Source organism: Macrotis lagotis, chromosome 1, assembly GCF_037893015.1.
Source record: "Macrotis lagotis isolate mMagLag1 chromosome 1, bilby.v1.9.chrom.fasta, whole genome shotgun sequence".
NCBI classification, from domain to species: domain Eukaryota; kingdom Metazoa; phylum Chordata; class Mammalia; order Peramelemorphia; family Peramelidae; genus Macrotis; species Macrotis lagotis.
The window spans coordinates 546,747,960-546,763,592 of NC_133658.1; the positions used below are offsets into that span (position 1 = coordinate 546,747,960).

The 15,633-nt window shown below is 38.1% G+C and overlaps 1 protein-coding gene across 1 annotated transcript in view; it reads right to left on the bottom strand.

The window, feature by feature from the left end:
* IMPG2 (interphotoreceptor matrix proteoglycan 2) overlaps positions 1 to 15,633 on the bottom strand; it is a 216,666-nt gene that overhangs the window by 185,614 nt on the left and 15,419 nt on the right. The window contains 2 exon segments of the mRNA XM_074210988.1: positions 6,113 to 6,136; positions 6,242 to 6,273. Of these exon segments, the coding sequence (XP_074067089.1) occupies positions 6,113 to 6,136; positions 6,242 to 6,273 (56 nt within the window).

Below are 15,633 nucleotides of genomic sequence, written 5' to 3' on the forward strand. Positions count from 1 at the left end.
GAATTATGTGTTCAGATAAAAACATGGAAAAAAGGAACTATTAAGTAACACTTCAAAGAGAAAAAGGCTCAGAAACAAGATAAGTTCATCAAGGGTGAGGAAAGAGAATCAATAAGAATAAGGTCACCTTTAAAAAAATTTTAAGTAACTGAAGGAATACAATATTGTTTACAGCAGAAGAAAGAAAAAATTATTATTTAAAAAATATTAGACATGTGGAGGAAAATAGAAGCCTAATTCAAATTTTAAATGTGAATGTATTAAACAATACAATAAAATGAGAGTGACAAAGTGAATAAGAAAACAAAACCCTACACTCTGTAACTTACAAAAAATGTATTTAAAAAACAAAGGTATATCAAAATAAAACAGAATTGGGGAAAATATTGCATCAACTGAAACTAAAAAAGCAGGAGTTGCAATCATACAAAGACAAAACAAATATTCAAAGCACAAAAAGGAAGGAAACTATATTATGCTGAAAGGAACTGTGGTCAACAAACTAATTAGTAATAAATATATACTATAAATACTTTAGCATTGAAATTCATTTTTTTAAATTATTCATTTTTAAAAATATTTTTAATTTATGGACTTGTCTGTCTAGGGGGCAGCAAGAATGACCAAAAAGAGACTGGGGGTAGTTGTTTAATTCTTTTTTTAATCACATGGGAAATTGGAATCTGACCTCCCTGGAAAAGGTTCCAACCCAGAGGAAATGAGGTCTCTGTTGGCTGCTCCCTCTCAAACCCTGAGAAAACTATATTGAGGTAAAGCAAAGAGATTATTGGGCCTAGAGATAGGAAAACTTGAATTCAAATCCAGTCTCAGATATTTTTGTGATCCTGAGAAAGTCACTTAATCTCTGTCTTAGTTTCCTCACCTGTAGAACGGAGATTAAAAATAATAACTCTCTCTCAGAGTTGTTATGAGAATTAAATGAGATTTTTGTAAATCACTTAGAAGGGGAGAGAGATAGGTTTATTTATATTTTTGTAGTAGCAGTAGCAGAAGTGGTGATGTGGTAGTAGTGGAAGTAGTAGTAGTAGTAGTAGTGGTAATAGTAGTAGTAGTAGTAGCAGTGATAATAGTGGTAGTAATTAATAGTGGAAGAGGTAGTTAGTTGGAATGGTGATAGTAGTAGTGGTAGTAGTAGTAGTAGTTGTAGTGGTAGTAGTGGTTGATAGTGGTAGTGGTAGTGGTGGTGTACTTGTAATAGTGGTAGTAGAAGTTAATAGTAGTGGTTGTTAGTGGTAGTAGTGGTAGTAGTAGTAATAGTAATAGCAGTAGGGGTATTGTTAGTAGCAGCAGCAGCAGCAGTAGTAGTAGTAGTAGTAGTAGTAGTAGTAGCAGTAGGGGTATTGGTGGTGGTAGTAGTAGTAGTAGTAATAGTAGTGATCTGACCTCAATCAATACATGGGTTATACTAAAACTTCTTGATTTTGTACTATTCCTGTCCACTAGCATTCATTGCCTCTATGATGGGAACCACAGTTTAAGGACAGTACCAAGCACCCAGTAGGGGTTCAGTGTCTTTCTTGATTAAAGAATGAGAGCTTTGGGGCAGCTAAGTGGCACAGAGGATAGAGCACCAGCCCTGGAGTCAGGAGTACCTGAGTTCAAATCTGGCCTCAGACACTTAATAATTACCTAGCTGTGTGGCCATGGGCAAGTCACTTAATCCCATTTACCTTGCAAAAAAAAAATTTAAAAATTTTTAAATTTAAAAAAAAAATGAGAACTTTGAGCATTGGTCATGAATCTACCCATTTCTAAAACAGATTTCCAAGTATCCCTGAAATACCAAAATGAACGTCCTTTGCAGGACTTTGGGAATATAAACAAGTCATTTAGTCCATTTAAAATCAACTTCTTTTCAATCTTAAGATTTAATACTTTCCTAGCAACATCTCTCCTTATTCCTCCTACCTCTCCTGGCCTCCATCCCTCACTCCTCCCCCTTCTTTCACTATAGTCATGAAAATCATATATTCCTGACAATCTGAAAGATGAAAATTTAGCTTGATTGAGGAGAAATTAGGATCTTGAGTTTGTTTAGATGGAAAAGCTTCTGATTCAATTCCCAAGCTTTGCCTAGGCTCACACAACCATACAGGGAAAAAGAACAAACCCATTTATTTCTCTTAATGAAGAAGGAAACATTTAAAGTTGTTCTGTTAACTTGCTTTTTTATTTGTTGAACATGTGGAGCAGAGTGGTTCTGTCTCCTAACTGATCTTCTCTCATGAGATCCCAGGCTATTTCTAATAGTCGTTTCCTCAGAAATTATAGTCATTTCCTCGGAAATTAGTTTGGGGAGGGGAAAAAAAAGAATTGCTTATCTCTCTGCCTTAGCTCCTTCATGATTATTTAAAAAGTAATCACATCTGTCCCTTTACTAACAACAATTTAAGCTCTTAAAGTGTTTTTAAAACATAAATATATAAATGCATTTATGTGTATGTTTATATACAGACATACCCAAACAATTTATGTGTCTGTATAGGTATGTATAGCAGCACCATGGTGACCCTGGGCACTTAAGTCACTTAATTTTGTTTGTCATAATCTGTAAAATGAGCTGAAGAAGGAAATGGCAAACCACTCCAATCTTTGCCAAGAAAATCCCAAAGAGGGTCATGAAGAGTCAGATATGACTACAACAACTGAACAGACGACATTTATAAATGTGTATGAGTAAACATGAGAAGCAACATGGCATAGTAGAAATGACTTTCTAGGTTCCTCTGAGTTATACGTAGAACTCTAGTAAACTCTCTAAGACTAAACGTTAGAGGGTGACAATCTACAGTGGTAATATGATTTTCCTCATCCAGTGGTTCCCTGTATCAATGAAATCACAGGTCCAACTCTTATCTTCTGACTACTGTGTATATGTGTAAGTGAGGAGAGAGATTTTAGATATATTCCTACATACCTAAATAGTGACACACAGTTATAAATAAATCACTTGTCTGACCTCTGAGATGCTGATATTTTATAGTGCATTGGACCATGCTGATGGGCTTGAGAACTTCTCTACATAAATCGAATCAGAGAAGAAAGCATTTTCAGGGTTTGTTTTCAAAAATAAAGCAGTGCTTGGGGTGGAGATAGAAAGAGGGATTTCCAACTGACACACAGGAACGGGAACAGACGTGAGTACTCTGAGTCAGAAGGGTGGGAGAGGCCAGAAGATGGTCTAATGAGATTGGCTCTGACCAGTTTCAGAGAACACCAAATTTGCCCAGACCAATCTGAAAACACTGGGTCTAATGCCATGCTCCTTTTTCTCTGTTCCCTTCCCAGCCATTCTGAGTTAGAATCATACCCCAGAGCCCCCCTCACCCCCATCCCTCCTGTCCATGGTTGATGTAGTGTATAAGAAATATTTCTTTCAACAAGAGATGAATCTTACTTTTTCCTTCTCTTGACTATGGAGTCCAGTTAGACTTGAATTCAGGCTGCTTGTCAAGAATGCGTTAACCACACTCTCTTATGATAGCACCAAACTAGGTGGGGCAACTGTCTGCTTAGCTGCTCCAACTAGGCTGATGGAGAAAGCTGACCATATGAAAATTTATAAGCTTGGATCTACAGTCTGCCAACACAAAAACCAGAATCATTCCAAAAAAAATTTATTAGAAATTTCTTTGTCTCTCTGATCTTTGTCTCCTTTTCTCTTTACCTCTTTCTGTCTGTCTCTCTGTCTCTCTCTGTCTCTCTGTCTCTCTGTCTCTCTCTGTCTCTCTGTCTCTCTCTCTCTCTCTCTCTCTCTCTCTCTCTCTCTCTAACTCTCTGTGTATGTCTCTGTCTTTGTTATTCTCTGTTCCAAATATTGTACTAGCCTCTCTGTTCTCTCTTTAAAGTCTTGACTGGGGGTGGCTAGGTAGAGCAGTGGATAGAGCACCAGCCCTGGAGTCAGGAGTACCTGGGTTCAAATCCGGTCTCAAACACTTAATAATTACCTAGCTGTGTGGCCTTGGGTAAGCCACTTAACCCCATTTGCCTTACAAAAAGAAAAAAAAACCTAAAAAAAATAATAAAGTCTTGACTGTGTGGTTGACCAGTTCAGGTCTCAGTTTAATCCCACCATTGTGTCATTTCTCCTAGAAAGATTATCAATCTACTCCCCTATGTCTCCACTCAGTATCCCTGTCACTTTGCACTCTTCCCTAATAATTGCACCCAATAGGGACAGTTAAATGGTAGGGGATAGAGCATTGGTTCCCAAGTCAGGAGGACCTGACTTCAAATCTGACCTCAGACATTTACTATGTGACCTTGGGCAAGTCACTTAACCCTGATTCCCCTGCATCCAGGGTCATCTCCAGTGGTCCTGAGTCATATCTGGCCACTGGACCCAGATGGCTCAGGAGGAGAAAGTGAGGCTGGTGACTTAGCACAACACCCCCTCACTCAAATCCAATTCATGTGCTTGTCATGGCATCAACTCCCAGATGTCATGGTCTTTTTTTTTGGAAATGAAGGACATTATACTGCCCAGTATGTCTTATCTCCCCTTTTTACAATGAAAGGTTTTTGAGCACAGTACTGTTCTTGCTTTAGTATTTTTATACTCAGCTTTTAGAACAGTGAGTTCTTAGTAAATTATATTGATTGATTCATTATATGGTAAAGCTTGTCCCCAGAAAGAAGATGAGAAAATCCACCTCCCTTCCAATCACTGTAGAAGTGGGAGACTATCTCCTCCACTTCTATATTTTGAGGTTATTTTGTTTAATACCAAGTGGAGCCTAGAAAGCACTCTTTCATTTACTCAATCTCTGAGAATCTCTTACTTCCTTTACCTTTCAGTTGAAGTGTCTCTTCCTATAGAAAATCTATCCTTATCACCACCACCATTACTAGTGTCTTCTCCCTTGGAAGTCATTTATATATAGGTAGCTTCTATTTAGTGTTCTATAAGTCCCAGGTGTTAAGTGATCAAAGGATACAAATGGGCCATTCTCAAAGAAATATATACAACTTATCAACAGCCACATTGAAGCCCAAAATGCTCCAAATAACTTGAAAGAGAAATAAAAATTAAGATAACTCTGAGATACTGCCTCATACCCACAGATCAACAAAAGATATCCCAAAAAAAGGAAAATACAAATGTTAGAAGATTATAAGTAAATAGGTTCTTTTGGTAGAACTATACAGTGGTACAGTCATTATGAAAAATAAATTAGGCCTATACACCAAAGAGATCAGAAAAAAAGGAAAATGGACCCATCAAAACAAAAATATTTATACCAGCTCTTTTTTCTAGGGGCAAAGAACTAGAAATGAAACAAGTGTCCATCGATTAGGTAGTAGCCAAACAAATTATGGTATATGAATGTAATACAATAGCATGGTGTTATAAAAAATGTTTAAGAGAAAATTGGGAAGATTTTATAAACTGATGGCAAATAAAAGGAAAACAAAGACAGAGAACAATTTATGCAATAACAACATCATAAAGACAATTTTGAGAGACTTAAGAATTTTGATCAACGCAATGATCAACCATGTTTCCAGAAGAAAACTGATGATGCAGTGTTAATTACCCTCCAACAGAAAGGTGATGGACTTAAATGCAGAATGAGACATATTTTTGGATGTGGATAATGTGGAAATTTGCTTTACTTAACTATGCATATATTTGTTACAAGGGTTTTGTTTTTTCTTTCTTCATTTAAATGTGTGGGAATAGAAAGAAAAAACAAATGTTTGTTATTCAAAAAAGTAAGAGAAAATGAAAAAATCTATATACAGAATATACCACCCAATGGAGTGCAAATTTCTTGGGGCAGTAACCATTTTATTTTTATTTCTATGTCCACAGCTGAAAGCACAGTTCCTGGCACAGAGAAGTTTCTTAGTGAATATTTTGTTGCTGAATTGCTGACTTACTCTCTTCAAAAGTTAGTCCTAGTCTCACCATCCTCTTTTGCATCTAAAAGTAACAGGTTATGCCACAAAAACTAATCATCTTATTTATTTTCTTTAGAGTACAGAAACAAGTCTGTGCCTTGTTAAAGACAGACATTAAACAAAATCAACTCATGGCAAAGACTGAAAAGGGAGGTGGCTGCAAGCTAGGGAAAATCAAGACACTTACCTACAGGACCAATCACTGCAGGAACTGGCAAGAAAGTAAGAAGGCAACAATTAACCTTGAGCAGTCACATTGAGACATTTCATATTTTTTTTCTACCTATGGTAAATTCAAAGAAAAGCAGACACTTACCTATTTGCTTTTTCCCTTGTATAAGCCTGTTTCTAGGGAAAACATGAAAAATGTATATTAACTTGTGGAGATACTTACTAGGCATCAATGCAGTACAAATTTTATTAGCTGAGACTCCTTTCCTTTTTTAAAAAAGTTATTTATTTATTTTGAATTTTACAATTTTTCCCCTAATCTTGCTTCCCCCCCCACAGAAGGCAGTCTGTTAGTCCTTACTTTGTTTCCATGGTATACATTGATCTAAGTTGAATGTGATGAGAGAGAAATCTTATCCTTAAGGAAGAAAAATAAGATATAAGAATAGCAAAATTATATAATAAGATAAAAAATTAAAGTTTTTAGTCTTTGTTCAAACTCCACAATACTTTCTATGGTTACAGATGGTACTCTCCCATCACAGATACCCCCAAATTGTCCCTGATAGTTGCACTGAAGGAATGAACAAGTCCTTCAAGGTTGATCATCATCCCCATGTTGCTGTTAGGGTGTACAATGTTCTTCTGGTTCTGCTCATCTTGCTCAGCATCAGTTCATGCAAATCCTTCCAGGCTTCCCTGAATTCCTACCCCTCCTGGTTTCTAATAGAACAATAGTGTTTCATCACATACATATACCACAGTTTATTAAGCCATTCCCCAATTGATGGACATTCATTTAATTTCCAATTCTTTGCCACCACAGAGCTGCTATGAATATTTTTGTACAAGTGATGTATTTACCCTTCTTCATAATTTCTTCAGGGTATATACCCAGTAAGTGGTATTGCTGGATCAAAGGGTATGCACATTTTTGTTGACTTTTGGGCATAATTCCAAATTGCTCTCTAGAAAGGTTGGATGAGTTCACAGCTCCACCAACAATGTATTAGTGTCGTAGATTTCCCACATCTCTTCCAATATTGATCATTGTCCTTTCTGGTCATATTAGCCAGTCTGAGAGGTGTGAGGTGATACCTTAAATATGCTTTAATTTGCATTTCTCTAATAGTTAATGATTTAGAGCAATTTTTCATATTACTATAGATTTCCTCATCTGCAAATTTCCTCTGCATATCCTTTGACTTTTTTCTTTAATGATGCAACATCTGTGTCATTATCCACTCAGACTTGACTGGTTGGACAGATTGCTGGACGTTGTACTAAGGCCATTAATGAGTTACTACATGAAACTCTGTTTTGTTAACACAAACCATATCTCTAACCTTACAAGATGATCTCCAGATGTGTGCCATTGACCAAGACAGGAACTAAATGACTAACCAATGCTGGGGGGAAAAAAACAAGATCTCTCAAAAAATATATCTTTGTGTAGATTGTTTTGTTGACCCTGGTCTATTGGATTGCAAACCTCCTAGGGAGATGTGTTGTAGTTGTTTCTTATCCCATTCAGTACTTAATACAGTACCTTGAAAACAGTATATGCTCAATAAATCAATTGTTGTTGTTCATTCATTCTATCTTTTCATGTCCCTATGGACCAGAGCACACCAATAGGGTATTTTCTGAACCACTTAGCTGCCTCCTAATAAATTAATAGAATGTATCAATTTTCCTCAATCTCTATTTCCTTTTCTCACCACCTCCCCACCCATACACAATGTAGAGTTGGAAACTTCTTGTAGATATAACTCATTCTCAATGAGTCACCTTTGTAGAATCACATTTAGAGCTAGACCACTCCCATTAGATATCATCTAGTTATTTTGTTGGTTATAGTTTCTAAATATTTGTATTTGATTATACTCATCTTACACACTTTATATTTAATAAGTTTTAGGACACTAGAAGCACTTAATTTTTTTTAAAATTGTTTAATTCTAATAATGTATGCTGATTTTAGAGACAGTATTATATAGTAAAGAGAATTTGGGGTCTGAGTCTCAACTCTGACATATGCTTGCTATATGACCTTGAGCAAGACATTTAAGTTAGGTAAGCCTCAGTTTCTTCTACTGTAAAAAGAGAATAATAAAGATAAATACTCTATCTCAGGATATCATGAGAGATATGCTTAATAAATCCTACAGTAGTAGGGGGGCAGCTAGGTGGCACAGTGAATAGAGCACCAGCCCTGGAGTTAGGAAGACCTAAGTTCAAATCCAACCTCAGACACTTAATAATTACCTAGCTGTGTGACCTTGGACAAGTCACTTAACCCCAATGGCCTCACAAAAAACAATAAATAAATAAATAGATAAATCTTACAGCACCATAAATATAAGTTATAACCATTATTATCTAACTCACAAGGTTGTAATAACCAAAGACATTTGTAAATCATAAAGACTTCTAGCTAGGTGAGCTTGGGCAAGTCGCTTAACCCTATTGCCTTGCACTCAGTGCCATCTCCAGTTGTCCTGACTCATATATGGCCACTGGACCCAGATGGCTCTGGAGGAGAAAGTGAGACTGGTGACTTAGCACAGCTCCCCCTCACTCAAATCCAATTCATGTGCTTGGCATGGTATCATCTCCCCCTTATCATGGTCTTCTTTAAGAATGAAGGACAAACATTATTATTAGATAATAAAATTAATTCTCAAAACCTTAAAATCAAAGCTTTAAATAAATGTCACTTTATCTAATATTCCTCATCTCCAAGTTGTAGTATCACATATGCACAATTATCCCTTCTTTACCTTTGTTTCTCATCATCTTTAATGTTTGACTAGCATACCCAGTAGGGTGTAAGGTTTATTCTTTACCTATTGAAGTCTTGGTTGAGCTATATGAGATTATGATAGTAGAGGAGATCAAAATCACATTGCAGCAGGAGAGGTATATATCCCTATGTTTCTTTCTACCAGTGGAATTGTACCAAGGATGCTTACAGCATACTTTAGAAGGATAAGTTCATCTTAAAACTTTAATTCTTATACAAGATCAAAATCATCTATTTATATTCAATATAAAATAATAATATGGCTTAGTAACCTAAAAAGACATTGTTAACTCTCTAGAATTATATGCCAAGATCTCACTATCCTTTATAAACCATCAAAAGTTAAATCCCAGATCCCAGATCCCAAAACTCAAGAATTCAACAAATTAACAGTGTTAGAAAAGTTGAATCATTATAAATAGGAATGTTTCCCTAAACCACTAATACATGATGAGTTGTAATTAAAAATTTAATAATCAATGAAATTTTAAACTAAAAAAGCAGTAAAAATTTAAGAATATTTAAAATAGCTGTCTTATTGAATATACACATTCTTCAAACTACATGGAATAAAAATTTGCCCAAACATGGAAAGAAATTAAAGCTATGTGGGTATAGGATGAGGTTCATATCATCCTATTCGAAACTGTCCCAGAAGCTTTCAGAGACTCTATAAAACGTTAGCCTACATTCCCAAACTTATTCAATCACCAAAAGTAGTCATTTTATTCCCTTGTTCAGGAGTCAAGCAGAGTGTTATATATTGATCCTTACAAAAACACTAAAAGGTAAGTTTCATTATTCTTTCAATTTTACATATGAGGAAATTGTGACTGTGATTAGTCTAAGGTCACTTCAGTTATTATCTGCTTACTCCAAATCCAGCATTATGCCAAATGCATCATATTTTATGCATGTCATTAAATTAATGCTTATCAACTGATTGACTAAGAGATCAAAAGTCAGAATGGTAATTGAGTATATAAAGTATATAATGAAGTATATTAAAGGAATTATTTAGTATCAATACTACATTTGATTTGTAATTGCTAATTATAAGATATCTGTTTTGTCATTTAAGAGGAATTAAATATAGCAAACACTGGAATTTTTTTCTTAATTTTAACTTTGTGGTAACTGAGGATTCCTGTCTGCCTAGTGTGAGGACATGGGAGCCAAGTTGTCCTGCAAGCTTATTCCCTTTTAGAATCAGTTCTGCTAAAGAAAATGTGAATTGTGATTCACTTAATCATTTCCTTCTTAAAAACCTGAAATCATTGTGAACTTATGTGATGACATGGACTCATGTATGTGAATGTTTACATTTCATTTACTTAAAAATTCAAACTTTTTTGACAAGGCAGTAGGATTAAGTGACTTGCCCAAGGTCACACTAATGTTTCAAGTGTCTGAGACCAGATTTGAACTCAGAAAAGTTTAAATTTATTTTTTTTAAGTTTTTGCAAAGCAAATAGGGTTAAGTGGCTTGCCCAAGGCCACACAGCTAGGTAATTATTAAGTGTCTGAGGCCGGATTTGAACTCAGGTACTCCTGACTCCAGGGCTGGTGCTCTGTCCACTGCACCACCTAGCCGCCCCCTAAATTTATTCTTACTTTATATTAATTTATTGATTCTACACAGATGCATCCAAAACTGTTATTTTTTTCAACAGTTTTTATTTATATGATGTTCATATTTGTCTTGGAATAGGTTGTGATGGTTAAGCAGCATGTTATATATAAAGGAAATGTGGAAATGGAAGAGTGAAAAAAGAATGAAGAAGAGCTGGAAACTTCATGTACTTCAACCAAGATTTCAATGAGTAAAGAAGAAACCTTAAACCCTTCCTGAGTATGCTAGTCAGATATTAAACATGATGAGAGGGGCAGAGCCAAGATGGTGACAAGAAAGGATCGTGTCTTAGGTGCTCTCTGATAAAACTTCTAAACTAAGGACTCTAACTAAACTTTTGAGAGACAGAAGCCACAGAGGGACCCAGTGAGGCAGTTCTCCTATTCAAGGTAGCCGGGAAAAGAGCAGAAAGGCTCTGCTCCCCGGGGTCTGACGGGCAGCCCACCAGAGGGGTGGCCTGCCAGAACAAAAGAACTTCAGCCTCCCGGAGGCAGCCTCAGGGCACTGGGAGCCCCAGCTCACAGCAGCAGGGGAGTCTCCAGAGCTACACCCTGAGGAGCACCGAGCACAAAGTAGGGGAACAGCGGGGAACCTCTGCCAGAGTGAGCACATGGAGCCCAGCCCTCAGGGCACACAGCCAGCAGCATAGTCTTTCAGCAGCCCAGATCTGGAAACAGAAGCAGGCGGAGCCCATAAGCAGGAACCCCCAGGGCATGAGCCCATTGAGCTGAGGGAGGGGAGTGAAGAGAGACTGCAGAGCTCTGTCTTCTGCCTCTGGAACAGGATGCTGGGGTTCGGACCACATTCAGATCCTGATCGCAGTCTAGGCCCCCCATAGAACAGCAGGGCACCCCCTCAGCCCCGTGGCAGAGGGGGGAGCATATGGTCATTCACAGACCAGGAGGGAGAACAGAGCCTCACAAACTGTGGGAGTGTCCCAAAAGCTCAGGAAGCACCCCAAAACCAGGACCAGGCTGGGAAAATGAGCAAGCAGAGAAATAAGAGGAACACCATTGAGAAATATTTTGCAAATGAGGCCAAGAAGGATCAAAATACTCAGTCTGAAGATAAGGAAGCACAAGGTCCTGCATCTAAAGACTCCAAGAAAAACAAATTGGGCTCAGGCTATGACAGAGCTCAAAAAAGACTTTGAAAATCAAATGAGGGAGTTAGAAGAAAAACTGGAAAAAGAAATGAGAGAGATGCAGAAAAAAACATGAAAATGAAGTCATCAGCTTAGTCAAGGAAATCCAAAAAAAAAATGCTGAAGAAAATAACATGCTAAAAACCACCTTAGGTCAAATGGATAAAACAGTTCAAAAAGTTATTGAGGAGAAGAATGCTTTAAAAAGCAAAATTGGCCAGATGGAAAAAGAGATAAGAAAACTCTCTGAGGAGAACAAATCCTTCAGACAAAGAATAGAATTCAGGGAGATTGGTGAATTTACCAGAAATCAGGAATCAATACTTCAAAACCAAAAAAAAAAAATGAAAAATTAGAAGAAAATGTGAAATATCTCATTGAAAAAACAACTGATATGGAAAACAGACTTAGGAAAGATAATTTAAAAATTACTGGAATACCTGAAAGTCATGATCAGGAAAAGAGCCTTGACATCATTTTCAAAGAATTACTACAGGAAAACTGCCCTGATATTCTAGAAGCAGAGGGCAAAATAGAAACAGAGAGAATCCACCGATCCCCCCGAGAAAGAGATTTCAAAAAACCAACCCCTAGGAATATTATAGCCAAGTTCCAGAACTCCCAAGTCAAAGAGAAAATATTACAAGCAGCCAGAAGGACACAGTTCAAATATCGTGGAGCTGCAGTCAGGATCACACAGGACTTAGCAGCAACTACAGTGGAAGCTCGTAGGGCTTGGAATATAATATACCAGAAGGCAAAAGAGCTTAGAATGCAGCCAAGAATGAACTACCCAGCAAGGATGAATGTCCTCTTCCAGGGAAAAAGATGGACTTTCAATGAACCAGGGGAATTTCAAATGTTCCTGTTGGAATGGCCAGAGCTGCACAGAAGGTTTGACCTTCAGATACAGGACTCAGATGAAGCATGGAGATTGGAGGAGAGGGAGAAAATATGAGGGACTTAATGAGGATGAACTGCATGTATTCCTGCATAGAAAAATGACACTGATAATACTCATATGAACCTTCTCAGTTAATAGAGCAGGTAGAGGGAGCTTTTATAGTTGAAGCCCAGGAGAAAGCTGAATTCAAAGATAAAATATGGTATAAAAATGGAGTCAATAGAAAAAAAGGGAAATGTAATGGGAGAAAGAAAAAGGAGAGGGGGAATAGGCCAAGATATTTCATATAATTAGATTTTTCTTTATTACAATGAGCTATTGCAATGATATGGAAGGGGAGGAAGGCAAGGGGGAATGAGGTAATCTTTGCTGTCATCAGAGGTGGCTAGGAGAGGAAACAGCATATATGCTCAATGGGGTATAGGCATCTGGAGTAAGAAGGAGAGGGGAGCAGGGGGAAGGGGTGGGGATGTGAATAAAGGAGGAGAGCATGGACCATGGAGGGAGAGTGATCAGATATAACACATTTTCTTTTTTACTTCTTGCAAGGGGCTGGGATTGGAAGGCCTGTCCAGGACCATAGGGCCAGGTGGATTCTGGGCCTAAGGGGTGGGGGTGGGGGGGCTTGGGGCCCCAGAGCCGGGGATCTCTCTACTGTGCCACTCAGCTACCCTACAGCAGAGTCAGAGTGAAAGGAGAGAGAAAATATAGTACATGGCAGTGGAGAAATAAAAAAGGAGGGAGTTGCGATCAACAATAGCAATGGTAGAAAAATATGGAAATAACTTTTGCGATGGATTTACCATAAAGAATGTGATCCACCCATGACAGAGTTGTTGGTGTTGGAACAAAGACTGAAGCACATTTTTTTATCATTATTATTTGGGGGAGGGTACAGGGCAAATGGAGCTGGGTGGCCTGCCTGGGGCTGCATGGCAGGGTGATCTTTGGTTGTCTGAGGCTGGATTTGGACCCAAGTGCTCCTGGCTCAAGGGCCAATGCTCTGTCCACCACCCAGCCACCCCTACTATTGTTACTATTTTATTTTATTTTGGTTTTTTTTTTTCCTTCCTTTTGGTTTTTGCAGGACAGTGGGGATCGGGTGGCTTGCATGTCACATGGCTGGGTGATTGTTGGGTCTACAGGGCTGGATGTGGGCTCGGGTGCTTGTGGCTCCAGGGCTGGTGCTTCATCCATTGCACTACCTGGCCATACATACAATTGTTACTATTATTTTTTTTTAATTTTAATTTTTTTCTCTCCCCTTTATCACTCAAGCAAGTCTATATTCATGGGGGGCGGGGGTATTTCGTTTACTCTTAAACAAGAATATTTTATTAATGTAAAAAAACATTTGTACAACATGAGAATATAAAAAAATTTAAAAACAGATGATGAGAGGCAAAGGTAAAGAAAAAGTAGCTCTGCCTATGTGACACTATAGCAACACTCAAAGATCCATAATTCCCTGGGAATTCTTTTAAAGGCATTAGGGGCAAACATTTACTATTTTTCTTCAGAAATTTCAGTTGGTCCATGACCCCATTTGGGGTTTTTGTGACAAAGATATTATGCAGCTCATTTTACAGATGAGAATCTAAGGCAAATAGGGTTAATTGACTTGCCCAGGGTCACTGAGTTAGTAAGTGTCTGAGGCTGGATTTGGACTTAAGAAGATGAGTCTTCCAGAGTCAAGACCTGTCACTCTACTCATTGTACCACTACTGGTGATTAGAAATTGCCCTAGGTGCTGAGAAGCAGGGGGATTAAAAATCAACATTTGGAATAAGAGCAATTTGAGAGGAGTTTTATGGAGACAGATTGTGGTGGCTTAGAAAGAATGAGTAGGAAGTGAAGTTAGGGTCAGTTCAGGGACTATATACAGGAAACAATGACTGAGAGAGTCAGTTAGTTATAGTACAAATGGACAACAATGGTAATGGTTGTTGTCCTTTGTTATCAAAAAAGACCAAAATGGAGGCAGCAAGGCGGTGCAATGCATAGAGCACCTGCCCTGAAGTCAGAAGGACCCGAGTTCAAAGATGGCATCAGACACTTAATAATTACCTAGCTGTGTGCCCTTGGACAAATCACTTAACCCCATTGCCTTGCAAAAAAAGGGGGGGGGGGAGACCAAAATGACAGAACTATGTTAGAGACAAATAACAGAGTGCCTGACTGTGGCTGATCAGACCAATATGAGCTCAAAATGCTCTACCACAAGTTGGGCACAAATAATCCTTGTGAATATCTGGGGTGGGCACTCTAAACTTACACATCTCATTTCCTTTGAGCTGCTTCAATTCTACCTTCCTCATAGAGTGCAGCCCCCTCACTGATGAAGGCGGTCTGGGCCCAGTGTCTCCCATGCTACACAAGCATTTCCTAAGTTTTTTAAGAAAGACCTTCAGAGTGTCCCTATATGGCTTTTTCTGACCTCCTTGTGAGCATTTGCCCTGTGTGAATTCTCTATAAAATAGTCTTTTTGGCAAACATGAGTTTGACATTCTAACAAGTTCAGCCCATCATGGTTGTGCTCTCTGTAGTAATGTTAGAATGATAGGCAGTTTAGCTCGAGAAAAGACCTCAGTGTCTGGTGTCTTCTCCTGCCAGATGACCTTCAGAATCTTCCTAAGAAAACTTAAACAGAAATGACTGTTTCCTGGCATGGCACTGGTAGACTGTCCGGGTTTCACAGACATACAGCAATGGCTGCATAGACCTTCAATTTGATAGTCTTCTCTCCCACACTTTCTTTCAGAGACCCCCAAATATTGACCTAGCTCTAGCAATGAGTGTGTCAATGCACACATTACACCTCTGTGGAAGGACACTGCCAAGGTAAGTGAACTTGTCCACAGTACTCAAAGCTTCTCCATTTGATGTAATTGATGGTTATACATATGGATGGTATGGTGCTGATGGAGCACCTGGGTTTTCTTGGTGTTGATTGTTAGACCAAAAATTAATACAAGCAGCAGAGAATCAATCCATACTTTGCTGCATCTCAATAATCATCTACAAACAGAAGATCATGCACCAACACTTCC